Here is an 18,284-nt window from a genome sequence, read left to right as displayed (position 1 = left end):
CCATTTATTGACAGAATCTTTGAATATAGTTACCTTACATGTTTTAGGCCAACTTCAATCATAAAATGCAAAACTGGACTAATTTTATGCAGCTATGCCTTATATTACAGACATCTCAGATATACATTGGTAGTTAGTCTGTCGCAAACAGATATCTACCCTCATTTAAACAAATGATAACATATATAGTTAAATGAACAGTTAGTAGTTACCCTAAAAGGTATCCACTAGGTAGAGCAGCTGAGTCAGAGTTCAATCAATGGCGCAAAAATGAAGGCGAAAACATTTGGCAATGGTCCAGATCGAATGACACACTTGACTGACGTTTAAACCGATAGAGACCCGTTTTCGGGAGTGTCTTGTGTTTAAACCTAACAAAAACGTTTATAAAATTTATAAAACCAAGATGTACAGTTAAAGTAGAAAACCCGCTTGATTCTTCACCACGCCACTGGCAAATTTGGCCTGTTGTAAATCGTTTATTGTGATACAGGTCGAAGCGATAAATACAGGTGAACCTAACTACGCAATGTAGAAAAACATTGTACACAAACGATGGCATTCTAATATCGTAAATTGCAACGGTTAAAGTCACATGCAATGTATGAATAAGCACGATTTGTACTAATGTCACTAACATATTTGTTTGGTGGTAAAAATCACGGCCCAAATAGACGTTAAAAGCGACATGCTTTATAAAAGTCGGCAAATGCTCATGCCACCATCAGTGATATGAAGGCCGCGACAGTTACACCTGTTTATATACACGAGCAGAGCAACTACTAATAGCACAACACGTCACATCAAAATACGCAATAAGTTGTTTAAGTGTTAAATGAGTACAGAGGAACCGACATAGAATCAACGTTTATTTCCGGTTTATGGTGTTAAATGCAAATTGATCATAGTAACATTAATCGATAGCGGTCCCTTGCTGTTCCAAGTACTTCCGGGTTTTCAAAGTCCACTGCATGGTCTTTGGTGGCCTGAAGGTGTTAAAAACCTCGGACGTTTCGCTTAGTTGGCGTTCGTTAATTTGCGTTCCAAGGTTTCGCCTGGTTTCTTCAATGTATGTTTTGCTGCAAGAACATTTCAGTCTGTAAACAACCGAAGATCGGTTGAATAATCCTTGCATGTCTTCATGCACAAATGCTTTCGCAAGCTTCTGTGTTCAATTGAAGATTCGTACACGAACCTTTCCGTCTGTGGCTTCAAGGATAAAACTGGAGAGTTCTTTTTGTAACGTCGGAATTCGCCAAAATATAGTAGTTTGATGCAGGTGAATTTAGTGTTGATGTCCAAATCTGTAGACTTAGTTACATGGACGTAGCGTCTGTTTAACACCGACCTGATACACCTGGATACGAACTTGGCCATGTTGTAGTAGAAAGCCTTTGATACGCATCAAATCCCTATGCATGTTATTGTAGTTTTCCTCAATCCTGTATGCTCTATTTAGCAGCGAACAAGCAAAGTTGAATTTTTATTGAAACTGTCCATTTTGCATAGAGGCCTGTGCACGTCGGATTCCTGCTACAAGTAAAGTGAACATAGACCTGAGTTGTCGTAAGATGTATGAAGTATTTTGTTCAAACAAGGAGTTGCATATGATATGTCATAGCACATATCAATGCAAAGATTTGTACGAAAACGTTCGTTTTGTTTCGTATAAAAATTTAGGTTTTCGGTTGTCCTTATTTTTGGGTCTACTTCGATGGCAACCCTGTCTATAGGTCCGTTTCAAATCTTGAAACACAAATCAACACGTCCCAGTGTTTTTTGTTGCTTTCCTTCTTTCCTGCAGATTTACAAATCACTCAACCATGAAAGCGGGAACGCGCGAAACAGCTTTTTTAGGTTCTTCTTTTATTTGATTGATTTAAAGTTACTGTATTTTAAGACGGCTATATACGATAACATCAACGTTGCGTAACAACTTTAGTAGTTACTCCGCATAATAGTAAGACAGTAAATTGCATTCCAGAAGAAAGTTTTGACCTAATGCAGAAAATTGCATCCACTATTTCTAAAGAGAAGCATTAGCAGCATATTTTTTTGAAAGATCTGGATTAAACTCCAAAACAATTGGGGTCTGGTGTACTTTGACGTAGTTCATTATATATCAATATCGTAAGGTTGCGTCATAGGGTTCGGAAGTTATTGCGTTTGGTCAAGAAAGTACACCAGACCCAACAATTGCTAAAGTCGATTGTCTGGTTGTTGATAGCCCAAAATCGTTTTTGGAGCCCTTTGTCGAAGTAACATTAAATCCTTCAAAGTGATCAATGTCCAACTTTACATTGTGCTCATATTTACATAATTTTATAAACATGAATGTCACTTTTCACTGATTCACCAGCGATGAAGTTTTTGAAAAGTCATGGCAAGTTTTGTTGGGGTGAAAAGTTTGTAGTTACAGACGGCCATTTGTTGGCATTGTTCTTGCATCCAAAGTTTCAGTCTCTAATTCAATTGTCTTCCCATCAATGACCATGGCAGCAGATTTAATAAGTATACATTTTTCCAGTGTCCCTAGAAAAAACAGCTTCACTATGGCTATATCAACTTTCTGGAATGGCAAGATGAACAAGCAGAAACTTCTGGCCTAGAACTAGATGAGAAGGAAATTTACAAAAGAAACGGTTTGATGACATAAGTGACTTTTGACACACTAACATTTTGGAACAGTCCACTCATTCAAAATCAGTTTCCTAGCCTAAGCCACCTTGCTCTTGCAATTTTCAACAATAGCATAGGTGCATCAAGTATACATGCTTTTTTGTGGAAAAGCTGCAAAAAAGATCAAACTTACTTTCATCCTCAGTAGACTCATTAAGAGTATTAAATAATACTGGAAAAGACCTATGCAGTGAAAAATAAGTGCCTAAAATTTTATTTATACATGTGAAACATTATTGAAAATGCTGTATCCAATAAGCTTATTCATTATCCTCGTTATACATGTATTTTTTCAATGAATGTCTTACAAAGCTGTGAATGCACTGTCCTGTTATTGCTACTGCCAATCTTTACTTACCATTTACATTTGTCATGTGAGCAAGGATTTTTGTCAGGAATGTTTTATTTTTCTTAATACTGGAGTGTTATTTTCTTCCTTCAATTGCAAAACATTTCACAAAGAGTGTCTGCATTCTTTCTATTTAGTTCATTTCAGTTTCTGTGTTTATTTTTTCCAGGTCTTATTGATATTCATGACTTAAAGTTTTTAAAAATAAAAGTTTTTTTTTGCTTGGATACTACCACAGTGATTTTTACCTTTAATTACTTTTGCGACTAGTGTTATTCCATTTTTCTGTTTAGTTTAAATGTTCATTTATTTTCAGGTCTTATTATTATTATTAACTTAAAAAGCAGGAACAAAAATTGTTTGTGACATCTGAGTCATTTTTATGAGGAGTCTGAGTCTAAATTTGCGCCTATCATCAGGAGCAGGACTGAAATTGGAGTTAATTTTTACGGAGTCAAAATCTAAAGATTCTCAGACTCAGTACACCTCTGATGTATGTCAAGTTACAGTTACACGGCGCATCAAAAATAGAGAAAGAAATGCAAGACAGTTGGAGCATAGGTGTGTGGAAATGGACATTGTCTACTAATTTGTCGCAAACCATAATCTTAATTTAGATTAATGTTATTGTGCTTGCATATGCCATTGCTTTTAGCATAGCTACTTTAAAGATTGCAACAAATTAAAATCACAACTAAATTATTAAATGCAATAAAATAAATAGTTTTAAAGATTGCTAAATCCTACTTCAATTTAGAGATCATTTGTGTTCAATCAAGAAAAGAACATTGTAATTTAGGTAAAGTCAATCCGCTTGGGATAGATAGTAAAAAAACAACAACTTGATAGGTCATGGAATAAATTCAGTTTTGTATTACAAACAAATCCATTTGTAAATTTTTTTAATCGTACTCATGGTTCTTTTCCAAATTGACAGTTTGCCTGGACTAATCAAGAAAAGCATCATTATAGCCCTTTCCCTAGGTGGTCATAAACATTTCGAGACCTGATAAAAGCATGGACTTGCAATGCATTGATTAGTTTATGTTGCACTAAACAGGAACTATTTTAGTTACACAATATCACAGGTTTTGAAATAAGTTTGTTAGTTTTAGGTAAGTTCGAATAATTGTACTTTAATTCATGAAGGATTAGCGTCAGCCACAATTTGTAAACAAACTATTTAAGGGTGTTTACTACAATGTTAAGTTAGTACACATAGGCTAGTTACTTTTATGTCCCAATTAGTAGAATGCAAGACAAGGAAACCTTGACAACATTATTCAGTCAGGCAAAAGAGAAACAGATAAGGTTATAATCATCACTGAGGTTAGTAGGTTTGAAGTCAGTGATTCTCAAACAGGAGCCACATGGCTCATCAACTAACTGCCGTTTGACAAGAAGTTGTTGATCTTTTTTTAAATATTGTCATCAAATTCTATAACTGCAAGTTTTTCAAGAAAATCGGAGACTAGGTCATTGTTGACGTCATCATACATCGATCCCAGAAAGTACTTGCATCCGGAAGTGACGTTAGTTCCGCATGCAATCTCACTGAGAACTGGGTTCAAAAAAGGATATTTTGTTGTCATATTTTTAGTTGTTCTTAAAGTGAAACATAAAAGTTAAAAACACTACACTAGTATATACACACAATCAGGAAACTGCTTTAAAACCTTCTAGGTTTGCAAAATCGTCAAACATTAGGATTTAAAAAGCAGCAGCCCTCGGGCATGTATTGCCGTTTGGAATCAATATTAGCAACTCACTTTTTACACAGGGAATCAAAAGAATTAAAGTTTTGCCATTTTGCTGAGTGATCTAGACCAGGGGTCACCAAACTTTTGTGACTGCGGGCCGGATAAGTCTAAAAATAATTCGCGCGGGACACATAGTTTACATGTCCTAGCGCCGCCTTTCAAAACTTAGCCCGCGAGGCGATTTTTCTAGGTGCGCCAAGATTTGGTCTTGCTACAATCCCATTTAAAATCTGGTGATGCGACTGTTAAATTGTATCTAGACTATTAAAGCAGTGTTTTGCCACATGGGATGCTTCGCAACTGTCTGATTCGAAATATCGCCTGGAATGGGCCTGGCGTACTACAATTTATGCATGAATGTGCCGTGATTGCTGGTCTGCATGAACACATTCTAGCTGATTCTACTCAATGATCTGTTACGTTAAAAAAAAGAATTGTATAAAATAGTTGAAACTGTAAGTAGTCCGGGCCATACGTAATAAACACGTCTTTTTGCTCACCCACAATTAACGAACAAAGCAAACAATAGACTTACATTCCGAGTTCGCCTGATAGTCGCTATCACTGCTATTTAAAGCTGATACGGTTAAGATCTTAAAGTCGGGGTCGTTTGTTCGATAATCGTCTGCCACAGTTTTTGGAAAATCTGAACAAAAACTTAATTAAGTTCCATGCATAGACACATAAGCACTAAGTTTATGTTATATAAAAATTATGAAACTAAAAACAGCACAAAAATGCAAACTGTTCAAGTGCGAAAAAAGGTTCAGAACCCTTACCATTTAGTTACCAAGTTACCATTAGGCAAAAAAAGGAAAAAACGTTTAAATTGTCTGCAAACAATCATCATTAGTTTGTTAAATAGAAACAAAAAAATCATTTGTTTAATTTCAAAGAAGTGTCAAAATGGGTCTATGCTGAAATTTAAGACATTTTAAAGTGATATACTGACACACTATCTCAAAAATGCCAATCATACTCAAAGTTTTAAAGCATTTTTTAAAGGTCTTTTATTTACAATTAAGGTGCAGTATTCTTACTCAACACTGCGGGATCTTCTCGACCGATATTGTCGCTGAAGATAATAGTGATATTTACATCCGCCTCGCCTCCCATAGAGTATTGGTGATCAATTGCACACCCGAGGAAATTCGCAAGGTCCCAGAAATTACATGCATATTCCATCATTTGCAACTGAAATGAATGTTAAGATATGATAAGTTAAAACAGGAATTTTTTTAAAATGTTTTATAGCAGTTGTTGTGCGTCTTTTACTTGAGCAAAGAGACAGGTATTGCACAAACATTGTTTTTTAGTTTTAGCTAAACAAAAAAAGGATTTTAAATGTTCTTTCTCTTGGAAAACCCCCTAAGGCGATAGCCTTTCCCTTTTTTCGAGTCTTGAGGCTAAAAAAATCGACGAAAAATCCGGTTTTCGGTGGCTTTTCGCCGGAAGAATATGTGCTTGTTCGGTTATTTTGGTTATATTATGTAAAAACACAGCAATGTTGTTTTAATTAAACACTACCGTTTCCTACCGATGTTACATAGTCAGTTTCACCGAAAGTCATCACAACATCAAAAAAACCGTTGCCTTCTGAACAAGTTCCCGAATGCTGATGGATTGCAAACAAACTGTTGCTGTTCAACGAAAGCCAATCGCCGAGTCTGTAAATCACAGAGTTGAATATTTATTAACTGGGTTGTAAGAAATGAAGCTATATTTTATGTAAATCATGCCTTTTTTCCAGATAAATCCAACCGATTTTACCAGTATCTAAAATATTGCATTTTTGCACATTACTTGATGCATGAAAATTAAAATAACATGCTCTGATTTGTCTCTATGGTGTTTAGAAATCCACCCTCTCACAAAACTACATACTATTAAAAATATACCCTAGACTAGTGTTCCGTAACCGGGGTATATTTTACCAGTGTTCCGTTCCGTAAACGAAAAAAATACGTTTCTGTCTAGTTTTTAGTGCCTGGTGCAGTGTGTATTATCAACATCCTAAAAGGTATTCTGACATCGAAAGCCGCACTTAGTGCCCCGAAAGGCCGCATGCGGCCTTTAGGCCGCAGGTTCCCCACCCCTGTTCTATGGTGTTAAGTGAGACATTGTCTATTGTGTCCCACCCATATTGTTATTCGTAATACACAAAATTTGTCATTATTTACGGCACAGCTTTAGGGGTTATAAAGGCTACAAACTGTTAAAGGTTGGGGCAAATAACATTAATAGTAATAATAATAATATTTGTTTACGCTATATCTTTAAACTGTTTTGTGTGATTAGTTGGGTTAAATTTTATCTTGGTAGCGGGCATTAATAAAACAAATGCAAAACATGAGTTTATCTTACTCCATGAATCTGTCAATTTCAGCAAAGTAAATGGGAAAGTTTGCTCTAGTAAGCACACCGCCAGCAGTCTGCATGTGCGGGTTGGGTGAACTCAAACTTGATTCCCGTTCAACACATTGGTCCAGTTCCGAATTGCCATCGAAAATTGCGAGTAACTTGGCTGCAGAAAACAACAAAAATCTATGTCAAGGATAAAACACACATTACTTGTTAACAATTAAAACAGTCTGTTAATGGGTCGTATTTAGTGTGCAGAAATGTTTTGTATATCCATGCAACTGCAACACTGACATTCGAACCTATTTACAAATAAACAAAAAAATTCACCTTTTTTAAAGATTATGGTAAAATCCATACAGAAACTGTTCAAACCTTTTTCTTAAAAAAAAACACGGAATGAGTCTCCCAGGTAAAATGTCGGTAAGCATTTAAAGTTGCTCGTGGATAAAATAATTGGTTAAAAATACTTACAGGACGATGTAATGTAACATAAACACGACAATGATGTGCTGAGATTACCAAACACAAACAAAGAGTATTGGTGGAACAGTGAATGTTCACTTTGTTTTTCGTAACAAATGAGCTTTGTATCATTCGTATGTGGAGCATTTAGTCTAAAGCAGGGTGCACAACCTGGGGCTATGTAGCTAAACACGACCGATAATGCAAATGAACAGAAAATAAAACAAAATCGTGCATTGATATATCTAGGTTTTTTATAACTTTCTGACCCAATGCATGTTTTCACTTTTTAAAAATTAGGTTAGTGCAGGGTTTCTAGTGGTGTTTTTGTGTTTGTGACCCAATATTTTTATACCACTTACGAGAAATACATGACACTTCTGTGACAGAGGGGAACATCCATTCTCCGTTTCCAATACACTCGTTGGTGTTATCGGTTCCTGATTTTATGTATCCTGGATTGCAAAAGTACATAATCGTCGTTCCAACAGGATTGGACGTGTTGGAAGTGACAAAGTCTCCTCCTGTTAGCAGCGGTGTAGACGGACAAGCTGTTATTGGACAAATGTTTAAATGTTACTGCTGAAGTTGAGAAAGTTTTTTCCCAGTGTTTTTTTGTTGTTTTGGTAGTTTCTTTTTTTGCATTTTAAAATAAAAATACGTTTTATAATGTATTAAACTGGGTTGCATTTATAACTGATTGACTTAATAATTTGATTCGATATTATAGATTCGAAACAATTATTCTAGAATATTCTACCCAGTTACTTTGAGCATCCCCAGTCAATACTATATACAACTATTCGTTTGGGCTAGAAAGTTTACAGCGTACAATACCATTGTTTGTTGACATTAAACCATTTAAAAAACTTATTTTCTGATCAATAAATGTAAGTTAGTTTAAATATACACAACGCAAGTTTAAAACAATCTCTCTACGTAAGCGCATTAGGCCGGTTTTTGGACACGGATATGTAAATGTAAGTTAATAAAAGCAGCATGCATAATGAATCACAGTTGTTTAGGTTTAGAATTCCATTTTAGGTACCAATTGGATTTATTTTTGAGAAAGATTTAAAGGAACAATTGGTCAAAAATGTTGTACTTACCAGACAGACAGACTGGAAAATCATCGCTCAATGTCCCGTTTGACTGACACTTGACACTTAATGCCCCATCAAGCAAACCCTCGCTGCAGTTAAACTTAAATGTTGTACCAGAAACAGCTTGAGTGATGTATTCCTGGAATTCTAGAAGATCTTCTGGGAGTTCGGTAACAAAATTAAGATTCGTATCGAACAAGTCCGGAGGAAGGCAAACTGTACAAAAAAGCAATACAGTTTAAAATTCAAGAGTAATTGCTAGAGGGGTAAGAATCTGCATTTGTTTTATTTATTGTTAACAAACCCAACATTTGGTATTTTTTTGTGGACGTTGACTCGAGGTTAAGTTTGCTTTGTAGGTTATTGAAACTTGATACGGCCTGTACTGGCACCACCCATCATACAGTAGTATATACTTATACTCACTGTTATTTTGCACTAAGCAAATGTCAGCAATAAAGACAAAATGCGAGCAGTAAACAAAAACGCAAGATGTAAGTCTAAATGGCTTTTTTTCTACAAAATACAAAAAAATAACGTAATATTTGATGACGTCATTACAATTTTATGCATAACACTTTTTTATAAGATAGCGATTAGCTTTTTCTTGCCGTATCAACATGTATGTGTAACGTGAACCGGTGTTCACTTAGTGTTGCTAATCACTATTAAGTTCGCCCTTTTGTTCTCACGCTTATTAATATCTAGTTAATACATTTGTTTTCCGCAATAATCTTATTTATCGTTTTATATTTGTTTTTTTATGTTTTATATTGTTTGATGGTTTTGTTTTCTTGCATAACTTGCTTGGGCATATTCATTTCACCCTTTTTCACTCAATATTTTTTTGTATGTTACCGTCAGCAAAATTCGAACGCATCCCCGCTTCAGTGATTTTCCGTGGCGCATCGTGATTGCTCACTTTGCTTGGGGCGTGTGACGTAGTTTTCCTCGTGTTTTGTGAACCAGTTCTCTCATGGCCCCGGAAAAGTGTGTATGATTTTTGGTGCTGTTGTGTTGTGTCGTGACGTAATTTAACAGCAGAAGTTTATTATTAATAATAAGTTATATATGATTTGGACAGTAGTGAAGTCACTGTTGTAACTTGGTTTTAGCAATTAACCGTCAGTACAGAATCTTAGACCGTTTTGCGAATTAGGGAGGTAGCCTCGGGTACTAGAATACAACCGTGATAGTTGAGAAGGTTTCGCGTTAAAGATCTCGCCCCCAAAACAACTTTCTTCAAATTTCAAGGTTGCCAAAATTATTCCGTAACATATGTTTAAAACTAAAAACTTGAAATCATCCAGAGTTTTTTTTTTATGTACAAATACACATATACATATATGTGTGTTTTCTGTTACGCTAAAATTAAACTGTTCTTACTTTTTAAGCACTGGCCAGCCACAGACTCAGACCAAACACCTTCTTCACATGTGTTGTTCATTGGTGGGAGCAGTAAGTAAGTAACGTCTGAGCAGCCGTATTGCACCAATGTGCCGTTGTCAGTTCCACTTGGCGTATTTACGCCGTTGGGGTCCGTTGGAAGATTAACACAATCTAATCTCACACAGAAATACCGTTTTAGAAGTAAAGTACAAATGCTTTAAGCTCAAAGTAGGTTATCACGAAAGTGTTAAAAACGAAAAATGATAGTCACCTATAAAGACATCGTCAGTCTGTAAATTTTCAAACAACGAACAAAAAGCACACATTAACAACGTACCTGTTTGGGAACAGGTGGGCCCTACTGCGTCAAACCAAGTCCCGTCGTCCAAACACAGATTCTCGCTGGAACCGACAAGATTTCCATTTTCGCAAGTGTAGTTGACACGCTGTCCTTGTACGTATGGAGCAGCAGGAGCAACAATCACGCCGTCGCCGGCGGGGGGTGCAGTGCAATCTTTGTGCGGACAAAATTGATTGGTTAAAACGTGCAAGTTTATTTGTTGATGGTTTGTATTTAAAACAGAGGTTTCAAAAAACAAGAGATTGTAGAAATTTTGCAACATCGAGTGGAAATTTTACTTTATTTTGCATTCAGTTGATGAGAAAACTTTTGCAGTGATAATGGCCCACATTTATGTTTGTTTAATGTAGCCTTTTCTATGTTTTGTGTGGTGTATCAGAAATAAATAAATATGAAAAGTGAGGCAAAGTGTTGGTAAAAAAGTTGGCAACCAGTGGGTTAACACCACGCCTAGCAACAGTAAGTCGTATACAATGCCTTAAAACAAGGTAAATTTTAATAAGCCCGTTAAAACTTACTAGGATTGACCTGTTGTAGCTTACATTGTTTTCAGGTAAAAATTAAACTCGTCAGATATAACCTGAAAGCCATTTTAACTAACTGAGGCAAAGATTGCAAGATTTAGTACAGTATTCTTCGTTGTACGAAGCGTAAGAAGGGAATCCGCAGTAGCCAAACTCAACGTTCACTGTACAATCCTGTTGGTCGACACAATCTACAAAACGAAAATTGTGTTTCAAATCATTGTTTTTTATGTTTACAAGTTGTTAACATACCTTAAATAAAATGCAATTTGTTTTTATGTTTGCAGTGTAAACAAGTTTTCTTCTTTAAATTGGCTGTAGGCTAACTTATAGTATTGATTGAAGAATTTATTTTGATTGTTGAACAATAGCGACACAATTGTCCTACACCAGATATGCCCGTACTTTTCTAACGGTGTTTTCAGGTTAAGACGCCTACGAGTCAACGGTTTTTTTCGGAGAATTATAGCACAAATATATTGGATTTAAGAAAACTGTCGGAATTTGTTGCGTCAGAACAACATACACTTTCTTTTACCAGTAATAAATACCATGGAAAGCTCTGTGTGGAGTCGCTGGTCGCCACAACCCAAAACCATAATCCAATTATTGGCGGGCCATACGCAAAATTATATAAAATAACAGTCGTGGGCCTCATTTAACCCGTGAGTCGCACTTTAGACACCCATGTCATAAACAAGCACCAAGCCGGAAGCAAATGCGCTTTTGTGGATCGTTATGAAGGCAACAAAGGGCATAACCAGTGGAAGGGTACTCAGCACGCTGCATCTACTCTACTTGGTTAGTGCAAGCCGTGACAAAACGTTGAGAAGCAAAAACAGTTTTTTCCCTACCTTGATAGCAGACGGGAGCAGGTTGTGTCCATTGTCCTTTTACGCAGAAGTTTAACCGTGGACCCTCCCGCAAACGTCGCGAGTTGCATGCATAAGGTACGTGGCTACCATTTGCGTAGTCTCTGCTTTCCGGGTTGATTCCATCGCTTGGGATCATAGGTGGTGGGCCGCATGCATCAGCTGTAAAAGACACCGAATACATTAGTCAAAACATGCGTTGCTTGTTGATGAAAAAGGACATGTTGAGAAAAAACTAAAAACCAAAAACCTATAAGGAATGCTATGTACTGATCCGTTCACCAGTTTGAATATAACAGCCCAAATATAATAAGCGGCAGGCTTAATGTTTTAAACGTTTCGCTAAATGCTCATGCCTAATGGTAAAATTAGGCATGAGTTTTCAAAATTTCGTTTTTAGGCAAAAATTGACGCCGTTTTTTAAAATATATGTTTAGATCAGTTCGGGAATGTAATAATTATTTCGATTAAGCTCTAGCACTAAAGCGCTACGAAATGAGAAATGGGTCGGACCGTTCAACAACTGGGTCGGGTGTAAGTAAAAAGCTCTACAAAATGGCTTTGAGGGAAGCGGTTTGGCGTTGATTTGAGTTTGCTGTAACCCAAAGTAGAAAATTTTGTTTTAAGCGTTTCCAAATCGTTGCTTCATTGGTCTAAGATATTTCAGTTGACTATGGCCTACTGCAAAAACACCAAAACCTTTAGACTTTAGAGGGCCTAATAACCTATTTATTATAATGGTCCGATCCACCCCAGAGTTTGTCACGGTTCAACACTAAGTCAGAATGGCATTCCCGATCTGATTTGGATATATCGAAATGAGAAAGTCCTTCTTTTTTAATTTAGCTATATCGCAATAAAAACACCAGATATTTTCACAAACAGCGCCTCTTACCAGCCATCAACATTGATATAATCACTAATCTACAGTCTACCAAATAGTCAAAATCTTACTGTCGATATAAAGTTACATAGTAATGGTACAAAACACACACAAAAAAAAACGGTTCAGAATTGTAAGTCGTGGCATACTTTTGAACCTAGATTCGGAATTTTTGGTCTGGCTTTGTTGTGTGTTTTGGTCAGGCTTTGTTGTGTGCATAATTTTATTGCATGTTTTTAAAAACTCATGGACCACAGTTTTATCAATTGCCTCCATGCTTTTATACATTATTATATTCATTTGTAATAACTTACATGTGTCGCAGCCAGGAAGATCAGTCAAGGTCCAGTGCGTACCGTTGCACGAGCTAAAAAAGCTACTGGTAATCATGGCAATGGGGTCAATGCACTGATAATAAATCAAATCGCCACTCTTGTAAGGTCCACTAGGGGAAATTGTAAGCTCGGGATCGGCTGGGGGGCATTCTAGAGGAAAGTAATTAAGAGATTAATTCTAAGTACGACAATAAAACGCTTGAGTTAAGGTTTTCACATAAAGTTTAAATTCGTGTTGCTATTATTCTGGGGTAGCAATAACTTGTTTTAGAAAAACTTTAGTCACTTACGGAACTATTTTATCATAGACGGCGTGTCATTATTTCCTAAACAACTGTTGTTTGGCAGATTTTGCAAACTCTTAAGCGTTTTTTTTTGCGACTGTTTTAAAGTGTTGTTTGAAAAGCGTCAACAAAAAACGTTAGCTGAGCATATGGCCTTCGAGTGTACTCAGACGCTTAACAATCAGCAAGTAATAGACTAAAAACTTTTGTAAAAAAACTTTTACATGTACCTGACTCGCAAGTGGGCGCTGTGCTCTCACTCCAGCTTCCATCTTCCAAACAGGTGTTAATTTCAGGGCCTACCAGGACATAGTTATCACTGCAGCTATAGGTTACAACGGTTCCAGCAGCATGGGATGTTCCTGCTGGAGAGTTATTGCCGTTTGATAGGATCTGTGGCAAACCAGGACAGGGGGTGTCTGAAAAATATCGTTATAATAAATTTCCCTGATGCACAAATTTAAAACTTCCAGGTTATTTCTCTTTAATTTTCCTGAACTGATGTGGTTAAAAGTTTTGGTGGCGGATTAACGTTGTATGGTCAGTGGTTCTCTAATGGTGGGATATCAGGCTGTATACCAGTTAATCTACCCCTGCAAAAATATTTGTTAAAAAAAACACTTAAAAGCAAATACTGTTTGAACATTTCTGTATTACTGACACAAATTGGTAAGAGAAAAACTTACCATGGAGTTTGCCAGTATAAAACTTCTCAGAAAAGCATTAAGAGACATTTTTATTGCAAATATTTTGTCGTTAAATTAGTGAGTAAGGTTATAAAAGTGATTTTATATTTTCATTTTTCTAAGAATAAATTCACACTCACCGTTACATTCTGATGGGTTGCAAGTTTTATAACACAAGGCCTGAACGTCATTACGACCACATCCGTTGATTGAAAGGTAAGCATTACAGACATTTTGTGGCAACACATCGACGCAATCTGAAGAACAATGAACTCAGTAAAACTGCAACTTGTAGCTTAACCAAAAAAAATGCAAAGAATGACAAAGCGTAACTGCCGAATCATGCTAACATTTTATCACCACCCTGGTAATTGGACTTAAATCAGATTTGAAAGTCAGGTTAGGCTTTTCGTATCGGGTTTGGGTTTAAGTTTTAAGAAAATAGGCGTACTCTTGTATTGCAATTTTGCTAGGTCTCGAGCCTATTGGTGGGTTTTGAAAACGATTCGGATTCAGGCTTGATTCAAGCGTGAATACAGAGAAGTGCCCTTAACTTACTTACTTACCTTGGCACAAAACCGATCCGAATGCGACTGCCAAGACAAGAAGAAAAATCTTCATCACAGATTTTGTTGGAAAAATTTTGATTTCTAATGCGGATTTAAAACACACTGCGGAAAAGATACCTAATGACTTTAATATAAACAATCTGCTAAAAACTAACAGCAGATACAAATGTTTTTTTTTTTCTTTTTACAGCATAAAGATATCTCGATAGGACACTTTAGCAATTTATGACGACACCTTCTGTTCACACCACACAACCGAATGAACTAAACATCCTTAATACTGATGCTCACTTCAATTAATGGCAAAATGTGATTGTTCGAAATCCTCCGCATTGCGGAATGTTTCGGCAAATGCGACAATGGGTCGGTGCGTTGCTTCCGCCTGGTTACCAACCACCTATGCTTAACAATGAGGTCTGCATGAAAGGTTGGTAGTTTGTGCCAAGCATTGTGTTTTATATGCCCCTATGTTCCAAATCTAAATGCTGATGTTCAAACTCCTTTTGGACGTGTGTTTGCCATTAATTACCCTCGATCGGAAAGTTTAAGATCTTGAGTTTAAATCCCACATGGGAAGCTTGGTGTTGTTCTGCCGAGCACAATGGGACCTAACACGTTAAAAGCGTTTCTGTTCGCTGAGCGATTTCGATTTCGGAGCTCTTTCAACAGACTACAAGGTGAAGGTACCCAAGCACTTGTAACAAAAATATCAATAAAACACAGTATTTCGGCCCTCATTGACACTTTAAAGGGCGATTCAGCAGCTACTTGGCCCAAAACGAAACCTTTGGATATGGAATACCAATTAGTGTTGGAATATGGTGATACAATGACCTTTAAAATCGCGCCATTATATTGTAATGGCCAATATTTGATATGTTTTTTACATTGAGTACCAAACAGAACATTAGCACACACTGTGTTTACCACCTGCGATCCTGCGATAGCGTTTGCGCAGAGATTCTGCATTCGAACTGGAGGTTGCAAAACTGTTAGCTACGTCCCGTACTCTGATTGGTTGAAATCCTCCCCATTGCGCCGAGCGAGCAACCCTTCTCGGTAAGAGCGGTGACAAAGAGTATCCGCTGATTTCCAGGTAGCGCTTCCACGTTCTGTTAAATCCTATTATGTGTGTTGTTCTCCCCAAGAGCTCAGAGCATTTCCGTTCTCTCGCAACTGCTCTTTGCGCCTGATACAGATATCGGAAAAAGCATCTCATGTGTTGTCCTGGTATAGATTGCACAAATAACATATCATGCGTTATACTGATACCGATGTAGTTATATATTAGGTCGTGTAGATACAAAGCACTCAACCTTGATCTACTAACTGTGTATATTTAGGTCCCTTTATGTTTCTCCTTTGCGCAAATATTTCTGGTTTGTAGACTGTTCTTGTAAATTGCTCACAACTGTCTTCATTTACCAAGTGAAACTCAAGTTTTTGTGAAGACTGATTGCTTTTCCGTTATTCGACGTAAACATTTTCCATTATCATCTTCTATATTGAATCGTTGGACTTAACATAAAGCCAACGATAAACTAAGTACTGTGTCCTGTTTAGGTAATATAGTGTAGAATCAATTGCTGAATCCAAACAACTTGACTCAATTAGTGATACTATAGTGGCGCCTATGGATTAGGATTATGCTAGGGCATACAGGTAGTCAATGCAAGAAGAAAATCGAACAAGAGATGTCACAACTGAAGTGTTGCCTCGTTTCTGAAGCGGTGCCAATAGCTCCCTAGTTGACGCACACGTTGTTGAATTCCTTCGCAAGCAGAACGTGTACAGAATGCCCAGTTGCTTAAAAATGGACGTTTTAAAATGGTGTGCTTATAACTCTTTACATCAAATTAATCTCTTTGCATCAAATTAATTATAATTTGATTTGCAAACGATCTTGTTTTTTGGAACCTAAAAAGTCACTTACCACAGTTAAACACTTTGTCGGCTTTAGATATGTTATTTCGTTTCAGTGACCTCGTTGCAATTGATTACATACAAATTCTGGAGTTTTCTTTTATTATTGTTTATTGGTACCATGCGAAATCACCAATAACGTGAAGGAAACAACAGGTATAGTGCTTTCGTTTGGATATGGGACTGGAATAAATTGCATATAAAGCCTAAGCATTACATTGATTCTCATTTTATTACAATAAATTAGGTGAATTGCATTGTTTAAATAGTAGATTGCATATTTCTGAGAAACCCACACAAAACGATGTTAAACCTGCTCAATTTAGTCCCAAATCATTCCTAAAGTGATGTATCAAACTGGGAATGAAGAAATTTTGCAGCACACTATTGTGTTTTCACCTGTTTTGCTTTTCTTGCATCTTTGAATCAACTTGCAGCACATCAGTAACAAAACGACTAGTGTAATCCACACTGAAAGCGACACCACTGCTACCAAGAACTTAATTACTGTTGCTTTATGTCACATCAGAAGTAGATTTGGAACAGTTTGACGAGGTTGCTGTTTTGGCACATTTAGCCCATGACAAAGTACTGTAAGGGTGTAACAGTAGTTTTAAGTGCTTTTAGAGAAAAAAATGTATCTGTGAACACAAGTAAAGCAGTCATTTCACCGTTGGTCTGCCAATGTGTAAATCGCATAAATGTTTCATAACCATGAGCTGCACTTTGGTGTCGTGTTAATACCAGCTTACAAAGAAACAACTTTTTAGTCCCGGTCGAAAAAACACACGCTCAAGAGCTTGTGTGTAGGGAATAGTTTCTTTGTAGGGTTTAACGATCGCTATTATCATTACCACAAAAAAGTGTAACTGGTTAATAAAAACGGCGATGATCGAAAGTATGCGAAAAGTGTGTTCGCTACATACACAAGCCCCGTGAAAGTTTTCTTTCCCCTATATGTTAAGTTTTTTCCCCATTAACATTTAACTTCCTATTTCCGTCGAGTTTTTAAATCTGCATGTTGAGAGCATTTGGAGTGCGTCTGTTATTTGTTGCAATACGGTCGTAATTAAATAGTTTTATGTCTCTCTCATTGTGGAAAGGTCTATTCCTTTTTGGCACTATATGTCTAATAATAGCTATTTGGGAGTAATGCAAAACAGACCAGTTTGATGGTGAGGTTAACGAAGCTGTTTTGAATTGGCACAACTACTATTCGCATACACTTCTGTACTTTTAATGATATGTGCACGTTGTAAATTACATGAACTTTCTGCATAAATCAGATCTTGTTTTGTTTGTCCAAATCGCACAAATCAATGTTCTGTTGCTGTGTTTAACAGATATGAAAACACTCAAATAAAGACGTATAGCGGACATTCAAAGTAATTGTTTGTAAAAAACAGCTAGAATAGACTGTGTGAGAAATGTTGGACGTACACGTTGTTCCCAAACACCAGTTTACACGCGAGTTTAAGTGTCACATAGATTTTAGTGAGTCCGGACATACATATAATCACCCTAAGTACACTGAGAACCAATGTGAGCAACACCACGTGTTCATTCTATGACCAAACGAAAGTTCATGCGCAGCATTAATCGTTTGACGTGACAAGCGATGTGTATAAGCTTTTTAATTGCACTGATTGGCACTGTGAGCAGCATTAGATGTTCACACTAGATACGCGCTGAGGCTACACTCCAGTATGTGCAACATATCGTTTCTAGTGCGCTTAGGATG

General features: G+C 36.8%; 1 protein-coding gene and 1 pseudogene across 1 annotated transcript; both read right to left on the bottom strand.

Moving 5' to 3' along the window:
* Positions 1-824: 824 nt before the first annotated feature.
* Positions 825-1,574, bottom strand: LOC145212875 (uncharacterized; annotated as a pseudogene).
* A 2,422-nt stretch (positions 1,575-3,996) lies between these two features.
* LOC145212874 (uncharacterized) lies at positions 3,997-10,729 on the bottom strand. Its single transcript, XM_080081123.1, has 9 exons — positions 10,444-10,729; positions 10,104-10,277; positions 8,724-8,933; positions 7,977-8,165; positions 7,153-7,312; positions 6,326-6,455; positions 5,829-5,982; positions 5,324-5,434; positions 3,997-4,589 (listed from the first exon to the last, which is right to left on the bottom strand). The coding sequence occupies exons 1-9, from the start codon at positions 10,727-10,729 to the stop codon at positions 4,447-4,449; spliced, it is 1,557 nt and encodes a 518-aa protein (XP_079937249.1). The 3' UTR covers positions 3,997-4,446.
* Between the last annotated feature and the right edge of the window lie 7,555 nt (positions 10,730-18,284).

Source organism: Phallusia mammillata, chromosome 2 (genome assembly GCF_965637545.1).
Source record: "Phallusia mammillata chromosome 2, kaPhaMamm4.hap1.1, whole genome shotgun sequence".
Classification (NCBI taxonomy): domain Eukaryota; kingdom Metazoa; phylum Chordata; class Ascidiacea; order Phlebobranchia; family Ascidiidae; genus Phallusia; species Phallusia mammillata.
The sequence above is the reverse complement of the archived record's forward strand: the minus strand, read 5'-3'. Positions and strand labels throughout refer to the sequence as shown.